General features: G+C 31.4%; 1 protein-coding gene across 1 annotated transcript; it reads left to right on the forward strand.

Moving 5' to 3' along the window:
• The first annotated feature begins 3,427 nt into the window (after nt 1–3,427).
• Nucleotides 3,428–8,665, forward strand: LOC129909098 (probable low affinity copper uptake protein 2). The gene is made up of 4 exons (XM_055986057.1): nt 3,428–3,449; nt 4,120–4,288; nt 7,770–8,136; nt 8,196–8,665. The coding sequence occupies exons 2-4, from the start codon at nt 4,145–4,147 to the stop codon at nt 8,414–8,416; spliced, it is 732 nt and encodes a 243-aa protein (XP_055842032.1). The 5' UTR covers nt 3,428–3,449; nt 4,120–4,144; the 3' UTR covers nt 8,417–8,665.
• Nucleotides 8,666–13,104: the final 4,439 nt, after the last annotated feature.

The following is a 13,104-nucleotide window of genomic DNA, read 5'->3' on the forward strand; positions in this document are numbered from 1 at the left end:
GAAGGTATAATCGAAAAAAGTAATTTAACATATATTGTAGTAAATTAAATTATCTTCAAGTTTGCAATACATTTTTTTTCTGTAGATTCAAAAATACGTGAGTTATGTGAAAAATTGCAATTTTTATTAAAAAAACAAAATGGCGGCCAAATGACTCTAGATGCGTTTTTGCAAAATGTGGTTTTCGACGCGTGTCTTGATACTCTTTCGAGTCCTGAAGTCAAAATGAGTTATAAATTTTTTCCCAGACCTCCATATAACAAAATCTAACTTTCCCGTATACTAAAATGCGTGTCTGGCAAGGTGTTAGGCCCATCCAATGGGTCTGACAGCTTACAAAAATTAATGTATTAGTTCCCTGAGTATCATATATAAAAATCAGGCTTGAGAAAATAAGAAAAGTAACTACGTATTTTTCGTACCTTTAGCACCTGTTAGTGGTAAAATGGCCGTCGGCACAAGATAGCCAGTATCCATACACTAATAGTATGTCCTAGCACTACGTAATTCCATACATTTTTTTCTTGAGAAAATAAGTAATGTCTGGCGGCCCTGGGATCTTGCTCTAATAGCAAGCCCGAATAAAATTGTGTGGAAAAACTGAGCGACTGCATTCTGTTGCTGATGACCGACTTCCATATAAATTTCACATTATTGACAGCTGCCATTTAATTGCACAAGCCTAGTATGCTGATGGCGCTAAATTTCAGCTTATACTTTGTTCTTAACTTATTTTTCGTAAAGTAAATTTTAGCTTCCATAAAAATTATTGAAAAATTGAGCAGAGCTAAAATTTATCCCATTCAAATTATCGATAATTTGTATGGGAGCTTTTAGCTCGGCTTAATTTATCTCGATCTGCGTACCAGGCTTAAATTGTGACTGATAAAAAGTGTGTAGTCGGAAACCAATGTGTGATCTTCGAGGTTCTACCCTTCAAGCCTGGTACGCTGCTAGCGCTAAATTTTAGCTCCCATACAAATTATCGAAAAATTTTATCTCAGCTAAAATGGATCCCATACAAATTATCGATAACTTGTATGGGAATTTTATCTCGGCTAAAATTTAGCGCGAGCAGCGTACCAGGCTTCAAGCAAGAAAACTGAGTTCAACAAAGAAACTCCGACCTCAGACCGCGAAAATCGGGCTTGCACTCACACACTTGCAACTTTTTGTGTATGAACACAAAGTCGAACGAGAATCGTGGTGAAAAATGAGAAAAGGAAAAGAAAGACAAGGCCAACAAGAGCCAAAGCGTCATTTTGTTATTTTTTGTTGAAGTGTTTGGTCGCGTCGTGTCTCGTGTCGTTGTTTGTATAATGTTAGTTTATTAATTATAAACAATTTTATTAAATTATAAACAATATGGAAAACAAAAAAGGTATGTTTTATACATTGACTTAATATATATGGACTGCTAGAAGCATATTCAGGTTGGTTCCACTTGTTTCTTCGCGATACTAGCGCCCTAAAAAAAAGCGGAGAATAAGTGCATCATTTTTGACGAAGTGCGAAAGGAACAAATATAGAAAAACAGAGAAAGCACTACCTTTTAACGACAGATGTCATTCACTAAAAGTTTCCTCTTTTCGCCGTCTAAGGTTATACCGCTAGTAGAGCTAGAAAGATGTGGAATCATTTTTTTTTCAATTTTTGTATGGAAAAGTCAAACGACTAGCAGTCCATATATAGTAGGTCAATGGTTTTATATATCGCTCAAAGTGTTTGGGTTAAAATGTTGTTTCTTCTTGTGTTGTAGATGTAATCTCTAATGATGAAGAAAAATCTAGAAGGTGAAACATGCGATTGGGTATCTAAAAAAACACCAACAACAGCAGCAGCATCAAATGAAATAAAATGAAAAAAAATGTATTGTATTTTATATTGTATTTATTGTGAAAATCTCGTTTGCCAAAATAAAATAAAAAATAAAACAGTTTCAGTGAAAAAAAAAAATAAATCTTGTTCTTTTTTTGGTCGCAAATGCGAAATGTCATCCCTTTCTTATTCCTCTTTCTGGTAGGTTTTCGCTGCTCCGGCTCAGGTCCGCCTTCGGCTCCGTTTTCTCGGAATGGAGATTTTCACCACACCAATACATATGCAATCGACTTCGCGGTGATTATAATTTCCATACTAATTTGAGCCGCCTTCGGACCAGTTTCTGATCCGAAGTCGGACTCAGCTCCGGCTCAGGCGGAGCGGATTCGGACCGAGGTCGGACCTGTTTGCTTGAAGGGTAGCTGCATCTCTGTGCTCAAACCCGGCTAAGATTCTCAAATAAATGTTTCGATAAATTCTGTGGCCACAACCAATAACCGCTTAAGTCGAAAAAGAAAACAAAATTAAGTCTTACTATAATGCTCCGCATTTTTTAATTTACCTCAAAAACAACTCAATCTTTTATTAACTCGATGTAGATGGTTTTAATCTATCGTTTTTTATAGTTAAAACAGTAAAAATATGTAGACTTTGAATTGGAAAGCATCATAAGACCACTGAAAATTTTTTGTCTTAACTCACTTAAGCGGTTATTGGTTGTGGCCACAGAATTGTATGGTATAAATTGCACTAGGCTGCAGTGACTATCGATAATTTTTTCATCCCTATGAACATCTTCTATATAAATTATGGATAACACATCGAAAAAAGGAGTTAGCATTAGTGCCGGGCTACAAGGTGATTTTTCAATCGCCTAATTAGTCAGTTTGTAGGCAAGAGGGCCCTACTAACAATTTTGCTTCTATTATGCTTTACAGAAGCAACAATTGCATCTGTAAAGCTTTATAGAACCAAAATTGTTTGTCGGGGGGTGAGGATTTTCCTCAATTTGACCTTTGTTCCTAGAAAATGTGAATGGGAACGTGATTGGGCACAACACTGTGTAGCCAGGCCCTTATATCTATACAGGAATAGTTGTGGTTTTTAATAAATAAATTGTTTTGATTTGCTGTCGTTTAACACAATTTTGTTCAGAAGTCTGTTCGCGCTAAAGCCTGGTACGCTGCTCTCGCTAAATTTTAGCTCCCATACAAATTATCGAAAATTTTTAGCCGAGATAAAATGGATCCCATACAAGTTATCGATAATTTGTATGGGATCCATTTTAGCTCAGATAAAATTTTTCGATAATTTGTATGGGAGCTAAAATTTAGCGCGAGCTGCGTACGCCACACTTGCAAAAAACAACGCACCTGATACTTCTGTACAGATTCAAAAAGAAGTATCTACATTTAAATAACATCCCTGACCAAATATCGAAAACAAACAAACTTGTTTCTATCCAGAAATTCCTCTAAACGTCACACCACTCAAAAGAAAGAGACAAAATAACTTCTTAATAAAAATATGAAAGAGAAAAAAGACAGAGATAGTTTATAAAAAAAAAATCTTATCAGATTTCATTTATCAGCGCCAGCTGATTACCGTATATCTCTCCAGTGTTCACTCAAGTAAACATATAAAAATTAAATTGTTTTTCTTATTATAGTGAACTTCTTTATGAATTCTAGTAATTATGTTTATTATCTTTTTTGCTAAACATGTTTACGATGTGAATTATTAAAAAAAATTGGTAAAGCTTTAACTAATCTGATTAGAAAAAAAAAATATTGCATTACACAATACACATACAATCTCCCATTCTTCATTCCCATGCATAATTTTTTTCCTCGTCCTCATCTCGATCTCTCTTGGTCAATGGTTTTGATTTTGGTCTTGTCTGGTCTGATGTCTATCTGCTTTAATAAATAAAAAGACATAATTTGAGCTTAAAAAGCTCATTTCGCTTAATAAAACCTGTTAACCCTGGTCAAATACATTTTACTTTTTGTTTTTATAATATCAATATAAACAATTTAATTGACCGAGTGGGGGATTTACAATTGTTTCGTCGTGGAATTGAGTAGTGTACCGCGAGCACCTACCTGTTTTCATCGTGAGATATAATGCATTTAGTTAGCTTTAACATTATGCCTTTGAAAAGCCTAACAAAATTACATAATTTATAAACTCAATTTAATTCGCATATACAACTTTTGCATGAAAACGTAAAACGATGATAAATTTATTGCAAATTAAAACGTGTATATATTCTCATTTTATTTTTATTTTATTTAGCAGGGGGAATCTGATATTATCATTGAATATGGATCATCATTTGATGGCGTTTCACTGGGACACGGATGTTGGACTGTTCCTTTTCCCTGGGCTAAATATAACTGGAGTTCCAGCTCTAATAGGACTTTGTGTGATTTTGATATTGATATCAATAGTCTACGAAGCTGTTAAGGTAATTAAAAAAGAAGTAAACCTATCTTATTTATCTGAAAGACAATTTGTTTTATGCACCAAATTATTTCATTAGTTTCACAAGCTGTGAGGTGTTCATTCCCAGAATTTTGATGACAAACCTACCGGTTTATTTCTTAAACGTTTCTTAATTGTTAAAATAGCTGTCGGTTTGCTCTTCAGGGTTTCTTTTTGAAGTAACTTTCAAAATTTGTTTTGTTTATGCTATAAATTGTAAATTGCATGTTGAAAAACAGACAAATCAATAGAGAATTAGATAGGTCACATATAAAAATGTACGCATCTAGAGGAACCCCACAGGGTGGTATTCTCTCACCTCTTCTCTGGATTTTGGTGATGATTGAGATTCTCATCAAACTGCGAAACAGTGGTTTCAAGTTTATAGCCTACGCAGACGATCTAGCTCTTCTAGCGACAGGAAAGTGCCTAACCACTGTGAGCGAACAATTAGAAAACGCATTATCCACGCATAATTCATTGATAGCCAAGCGGCAATAAAAGCGATTTCTGGCACCTTAATCAAGTCAAACCTTGTTTCTTGCTGTCGCAAAGAGCTTAGGGTTCTTGGTATGTTAAGACTCTGCAGGGTTCCTGGCCACAGTGATGTGTTCGACAACGAAAAAGCGGATGAGCTTGCAAGAGAGGGCTCAGTACTTGATCCCTCTCTCATAGACCATAACATCAGAATCCCACAATGTGAACATTGCCAACAATATTTTTCAAAAAAATAGTGAAAAAACCTGTGGTAACACCAGGAAACTATGGCTGAATTACGACTTCTTAATGAACCTTCCTTAAGATCCCTTATAGGTATAGGCGTCTTAACGGGACATAACCTACTGGGCAACCACAAAAAGAAAATGTGGCTTAGTATGGGTGATCTATGTAGAGACTGGCAACGAGGACGAACAGGAAAACACTGCTCACTTCATCTGTCACTGTCCAGCACTCTTCCGCACTAGGAAACAATTTTTAGGGAATTACTTCTTTATTGAATTAGAAAAACAACAGGCTACTGAACTTGTCCTCCAAGCGGCTCGACCAACCATAGGATTCATAGGTTAAAACGTTTTTCATGAAGTCACAATATTTCAGGGTATCACAAGGGTACGATAGCCTTAATGATATGCAAAAGATTAGCAAGCAATTCATGGGGCTGCAAATCATACATCCTGAGATAGATGTACGCCATGATGGTAAGCAGTTGCTTGCAACAATTAGGAAATCACTATATAAAGTGCAAAGAATCGCCTGTGGCTGATTCACCGGGGTTATATGCCCTACAGCAGCAATGGAGTTTATTCTGTATCTAATTCCACTCAACAGATCCTCAGAAAAAAGCTTCTTTGAATTTCCAAGACATGCCATGGTCACAAAATATAAATTTGTTAAAAACTACAAAATACACCTCAGTATTAAAAAATGAAGCGTGAATCATATCAGCTATACAATTTTGTCGGCAAATTTATGTAACGGTCTTTTGAGACAAAATCACTACTCACCCAACACATAACTAAAAAAAGAATGCTTTCATTTTATAAGAGTGTAGGACAAAACTCTTTCGAAAAGTTCGCCATAGTGTTTTGTGTTACTTTGCAGAGGAACATTTAGACCCAAATTAGTTCAAAAGACTATTAATGGCTTGTCTACAAGGACGAGGTTTACGACAAAAATTGGTGTTTTAATTTTAACTTCTATAGTAGAGTAACTAAAGCAAATTATTAATGAACCCGGCCGAACAGCTCTGATTTTGACGATTTTTTTATTCAAACGTAGGTAATTAAAATTACTTTAAAGTCTATAGATTAAAAATTGCCGGTGTTGCCGTATTGTTTTTTAAAATTAAAATTAAATTTTTTTTAACAAAACCATTTTTTTTGCTTAAATTTCATAAAACAAATGATAGCAAAAGATTCTCTAGATAATTTAAGGAAAATATACATATAAAAGGCAGTAAGGGACAATCTTAGATCGTTTAGCGATAAATGCAATTTTCTAACATTCTGACCTCAAACACAAAAAAAATATTTTGGAAACAACGGCAACACCTACAATATTTTAAAATACATTTTTAAAAAGCCAGAAGCTCATTCTTATCTCTTAAATTTAAATCCACTAAATTTGATCAAGACTTTTTGAAAAAATGGTCCTCAAACTCAGAATTAAAAAAAAAAATGTTATTAGAAAAATTTAAAATGACTTTTTTCCAAACTTTTTCTAATAAAATATGAATTTATTTAAAAAAAATTGTTGGCCATAAATATTATCAGTTGAATTTCGAAGCAAAAAAGGTAAAATATATCACACTTTTGAAAAAAAAATTAAAAATTACTTCAATTTCAATGGTTTTTTTTTATTAAAACTGAATTTTTGCATTGAAATAATTAATTTTCTCAAAGACTGTGGTAAATAGGAACTTTAAATTTTTGCTATTTAACTTTCAACAGTAAGGGTTATTAAATGAATAAAAAATAATTTTATGTTTAGATGTTAAACTTTACAAAAAAAATAAGTTACATTTTTTTTCAAAACTTTTATTAAAAAAAGTTCTTCGAAAATGAAATATTTTTTAATTTTTTTCATAAACCGTAATACATATTGATATTTCCTTTTATAATTTGAAATCATAATATATGCGGCCAAAAAAATTTGAAAATAAATGCATTTTATATTACGACCAAGTTTAAAAAACGACATGTTAAAATTTTTTCAATAATTTTTTTTTTCAAAAATCTGAGTTCAATTACCATTCTTTCAAAAGCCGTTCATTCAATTAACTTAATTTTAATTTTACATATATGACTAAGTTTCTAACTTTTAAAAAATGTTTATTTGAATATTGTAGGTGTTGCCGTTGTGTTCAAATATTTTTTTTGTGTTTGAAGTCAATTAATAAGAAAATTGCATCTATCGCTTGAACTATGGAAGACTGTCCCTCACTCCCATATATTTTTTTTCCTTGAATTTCCTAGACAATCTTTTGGCATCAATTAATTTATGAAATTTAAGAAAAATTTTTGAAAAAAATTTGTTTTTGTTCACAAAAATCTTCAATTAAATTTAAAAAATCAAAACGGCAACACCGGCAATTTTTAATCTATAGACTTTAAAGTATTTTTAATTACCGACGTTTGAAAAAAAAGATCATCAAAATCTAAGCTGTTCGGCCGGGTTCCCTAATATTGCCAATTTTTGAGCTTTAGTTACTCCACTACTACAAAATTACGAAAATTATCAAGCATTGAAAAAAAGATTTGACTATTTAATTTGATTATGTAGTTATGAAACATTTGATAAGGATTGTCAGCAAAATTAAATATTTTAATAAATAAAAATACTGTACTCCAGTTTCTTAGAACAGTGTGAAGTTCGCGTCACTTTTGTTTTGTTAAATATAAAAAAATATAGAAACAAACTTTCTCGTTGATTTACAGACGTTTTTTTAACTTTTTTGTTTATAGGTCTTCCAAACAAACTCCAAATCTAAAATTGCTCGCGAAAGATTCAGATCAGTGTCATCAGCTACGGAAACAACAAATTTACTCCTATTGGAAAGAAGACGATCACAAGCTAATTCGTCTGCAAATTGCAATTCAAAAAAACTTCTCAGCATATTGGCTCAAGCTTCGGTATTTCTGTTTCAAAATGTTACCAGCTATATGCTCATGTTGTCGGTCATGGTGTACAATATTTATGTTTTTGTAGCCATTGTCTTTGGCATGGGCTTGGGATATTTTCTATTTGGCCATATATCGATGAAAATCAATATGGAAAATATTCGAGCTAGGACGACAAATGCATTGTGTGATGAAAGGAATCGTGTTGAAGGTAGATATTACATATATCCGTTATATTCATAATTGGATTCAAATAATATTTCTCACTAGCTGCTGGCAATTCGAACAATCTACAAGGACATCAACAACAACAACAACAACAACAACAAGCTGCTTCAAGCTCCAGAACATCAGCAGATAATTTGAACTGTTTATCCTACCGCAACCAAAGTGCCAATTATGAAGCTGTTTCAAATGTTCCATCCGAGGTAGAAATTCATCCGTGTAATAGCGCACAGGATACTGACAATCATCATACTTGTCGACTCTGATTTTACAATGCCAACAGAAAATATTTAAAGTGACAATACCTATACATATACGAGTATATTATATAATTTTATTTTATTGTATATCCATGATATTTTACCAACATTTTTTTTTAATGTATTATTCTATGTACCTTTAAATACTGCAAAAAAAAAAAGAACGAACAAACATAAAAACATTCCAAATAAGAATACTTCTGGATGTGTATAAACAAGAACAAAATATGTAGATGTAAATATTAAATAAAAAAAAATAATTAAAAAAAAAAACTTGTTAATAATCGCACAAAAATTTTTTTTGCCAAATTTACTATTATGTTTATTTTTTTGAGCCAAAGTTTTATCAAGCTTTGTTTTTTTTTTTTATATATTATCTTTTTTGTTATATTATAATTTTTGTATACCATGCACAGTTAAAATAAACATTATATATGATGTTATTTTTTTAAATATTTAAATGAAATAAACAAATATATAAACTGCCGTCTATTTAACCCAATAAATTAGATATATTTACGCTTCAAAACCCCTTCTTAGCGTTATTTTTTTTTTCCTTAGATAATTTATTTACTAACTTACATTCATATGTAGTTTCTAAGACGTATTTAGTCCGTGGGTGATCCCTAAGAGGATATAGGGCCTCAGCTACACCTGGGTACAATGGTTGCTTTGCTTGCAATGCGCATTCGTGTTCTTTGCGTGTATCCAAAAAAACCTCAATTTACATCTTCGTATAATAGATTCAATGGCTTCCTGATTCGTTCTTCGTTTGATAAACCATTGGGCCAAAAAAAAAACTTTAGATGTTTCTTATAAATCAAATTTACGAAGGTTCACAGCTTCTTTGATATAATTGATGTAACTAGCCAAGTGCTGCATCCGTACTGCACGGATTCAACATTTGAGCGGATTTCTACTTTTCTAGCAATTTAGTTATCTTTCCGATTTTTGCTTCATTCTTGAGATATAACGGTTTTTTAAATGTTTTTCCGTGTTGTTTTCTTTAAAAGGCTCTATTTTTGCAAAATTTCATCTGATTTTAAAAATTTTACATATACATATGATTCGAACATTAATAACCAGAACCAAAAATGCCAACCAATAACGCAGTTATGTACTTTGTGTACTTTTTACTTGAGATATAGGTACTATAAATATCAAGTTATGCATTCTATGCATTATGCATGCTACAGCTAATTTGAAAAAAAAAATAATTTTTGGATTTAAAAAAAATTAAATTTTTTTGTTTGAAAAATCAAATTTTCGAAAACGTGACATTGAATTTTTTTGAAATTTTGTTTTTACGTGCTGATTGACAGTTTCTACAAAATGGCATACCAAATTCATTTAAATTTTTTTTCAAAAAATAATTTATAATATTTATTTAAAAAAAACGGCTCTAACGATTTTAAAATTTTTTTTAGGTACTACATACATATATATCAAGTTATGTATTCGTACAAAAAAAAAAGTTGAGATAACATTTTTCCATGACATTGGAATTAATTTTTTTGGACCAAAAATAACGGTACTTGTCATATACCGATTTTAGTAAAATTGAAATATCTCGAAAACGGATTCAACGATTAAAAATTCAAATGTTAGTTTTAAGCTATAAGATCTATCTTTTAATGAAATTTTTTTTTTGAAAATCATTATTAACGGTACCTGCCATAGAACCGTTTTTTTTTCAAATCCGATTATCTCCGAAACGGCTTATTCGATTTAAAATTTCGAAAAAAATAGTTTTTGGATTTTAAAAAAAATTTTGAAATTTTTTTTTGAAAAATCAAATTTTTGAAAACGGGACATTGAATTTTTTTGAAATTTTGTTTTTATATGTTGATTGGTGATTTCTACAAAATGACATTCCAATTTTATTTTAAAACTTTTTTCAAAAAATTATTTATAAAAAATTAGTTTTTTAAAAAACGGCTCTAACGATTTTGAAATTTTTTTTTCTAAAAATGCATCTTAATATATCAATCAAAACCGCATACTTGTTTTGGAGGGTAATTTAATTTCAGATTTTATTTTATTGTTTTTTTTAAACGAATTTTATTTTTTTTTTCCAAATTTCTATATAAAAAGTCTTAAAAATTTAAGCAACTTTAACTCTAAGAGCAAGTTCGTGCGACCTAGTCGTGCATTTTATTTTTTCTTAAGATGCATCTTTATAACAGAATTTAAACTTGGAACTCAATTTCATTTAAAGAGTTGTGTTTTGCATTTGAAGAACGAATTTTAAGTTTTTTTTTTATACATTTTGCAAGTTTTTATATACAGTGCTGCTAAAAACATTCCGGATTTTTTTGTCATTTTCATCAAATAAAATTTTTAACACAAACCTGGAACAAAATATTGTTTTAATATTTTTTCTAGATCGTTCATATATCACTTAAGCAATTTCAACAAAAAATAATGATCTTTAACACATACAAAAAATTAAAAAATGAAGTAAAGCCAGAATTTCAGCTGTGAAAAACTAACCGGATTTATTAATGTTAATGTTCAAACGAGGCTTGGACTCGGCCAAATTATTTAAAAAAGAACTAGGAATATCTTCCTAGTCATTTTTCAAAGCTGCAAGTACGTTAGTTGCTGAGGTGTGCTTTTTCTTCTCTACCTGTCACTTAAAGATTGCCCACAAATTTTCAATCGGGTTCGGTCGGATAAATTGTTCCGGCTATTCTAAGCCAGGAGTATTGTCTACCCCAAACTGCTGTTTTACGAGTTTTTAAAAATTTTTGGCATCATAACTTGCAGGAAGAGCCAATGTAAAGGCACTTCTTTCTCCTTTTATGGAGCCATTATCGACTCCAACATCTCTCCATTCTGAAAATGATCCATAAATCCGTTGATTCTGTGTAACGGGGTAGAGCCTGTAGCTGAAAGAACCCCCAAACCATCACTGATCCTCTGCTGTGTTCACGGTAAGGAGCATATTTTTTTGGTTTTAAACATGTCCATGTTTGAGAGCCTGGCTGCCAATTTACAATCGGAATAGACCCAGTTAAAATTGCTTTTATCATTGAAAAACATATTTTTCCGTTTTGTTATCGAGCAATTGAGATGATTTTTTGTAAATAAAACCATGATGAAGTATTTTTATTTTAAAATTTAAAGATCCTTTAATTGCCAACTTTTTTAGACAATGCTTAGTATTAAAGAATGGCCTTTTTCCGAGTGGAGACAGATTAAGACCAAGTCTCTGAAAGCCTTCTTTACTGTACTTGATGTTGAAGGCAGATTAAGCTCCTCACAAATCGTTTAAGAAGCCGCAAAGGGATCTTATATCAAAAAATTCTTTATTCGCCTATCACTTTTTAAGGATATTTTGTTATGGCATCCACCCAAGTGATCTGCTTCAACTGATTTTTCTCTTTTTTACTTTTTGACGATATCATACTCACTTGACGTTGCAATTTACAACATTCCAAAGGTATAACATTATGTTTTATTTCGGCTTGAAAGTGTTCTACGACTCAGTTACGAATTTTGCGACTATAATGCGTTTTTTCCGTTATTCCATTAAGTAATTTATACAATTCACAAAGCTAACAACTTTGTTTGTCACTGCAAACAAAAATTTTACAGAAGTGACGCTTAAAACCGTTGCCTCAACAGCGAAAATTGAAATCCTTAAAAAATCCGGTTAGTTTCGCACAGACGAAATGCTGCCTTTCCTTCATTTTTCAATTTTTAAAATGTTTGAATGTATTAAAGAACATTAATTTGTGTTCAAATTCCTTGACTGATATATTAATGATCTAGAAAAAATATTAAAACAATATTTTGTTCCAGTTTTGTGTTATAAAATTTCAATTGATGAAAATTACAAAATAATCCGGAATGTTTTTAGCAGCACTGTACATAAAAAGGAAAAATATTTTTAAAAAACTATGTTTTTGCTTTAGACCCAAAATGCTTAGTAAAAAAATGTATTTTTGTTTAAGATGTTTTTTATTTAAGATACTTTTATTTATAAAAAAAACATTTAAAATGTTCTCCTTACTGTTGTATGCATGATATATACCGTTTTTTTTTTTGTGTATGAGTCAAGGTGTGCCGAATTAAGGGTTTTCTAAAATCATCAGTGGTATCAACTTTTAGCTTTACTGTTAAACAATGGGCACGTTCAAACAGCTATCGGATAGGCTATCTCGGATACCCGTATCTGGAATATCTCTTTGAATGAAAAGCTATCCAGATAGCTTGCCAAAGCAGCTACAAAAAAATATGAAAATATTGAAAAGAGGAAATTGTTTCTTTTGAGCAAATTTCTGGTTTTTTTTTATTGTTGCATAGTACTTGCACAATCGATTTAACTTTAATTCTTGCAAATTTATTTTATTTTCAAGCTGAATAATCGTGCGAATAGAAATGGGCACGTTCAAAGAGCTAACATAAAGCTATCGGATAGCCTTTTGTTGTTGTAAACAATGTTAAAAATTAGCAAGGAAACGAACCATTTTCTGTCAAAAAATAATCTGAAGGTATCCCAGAATTTCTGGTATACCTCAGGTATCCGAGTGATCAGCTGATATACATTTGGCTTTTTTTTATTTTGATTGCTTTTCGGGCTATTATTCAGCTTCAAAATAAAAAAAAGCCAAATGTATATCAGCTGATCACTCGGATACCTGAGGTATACCAGAAATTCTGGGATACCTTCAGATTATTTTTTGACA

The sequence above is a fragment of the Episyrphus balteatus genome, chromosome 2 (assembly GCF_945859705.1).
Source record: "Episyrphus balteatus chromosome 2, idEpiBalt1.1, whole genome shotgun sequence".
NCBI classification, from domain to species: Eukaryota; Metazoa; Arthropoda; class Insecta; order Diptera; family Syrphidae; genus Episyrphus; species Episyrphus balteatus.

Coding starts and splice junctions, on each gene's coding strand:
- LOC129909098 (XM_055986057.1), top strand. CDS start 4,145: ATGGATCATCATTTGATGGCGTTTCACTGGGACACGGATGTTGGACTG. Junction 4,289..7,769: donor TAGTCTACGAAGCTGTTAAG/GTAATTAAAAAA, acceptor TTTTGTTTATAG/GTCTTCCAAACAAACTCCAA. Junction 8,137..8,195: donor TGAAAGGAATCGTGTTGAAG/GTAGATATTACA, acceptor ATTTCTCACTAG/CTGCTGGCAATTCGAACAAT.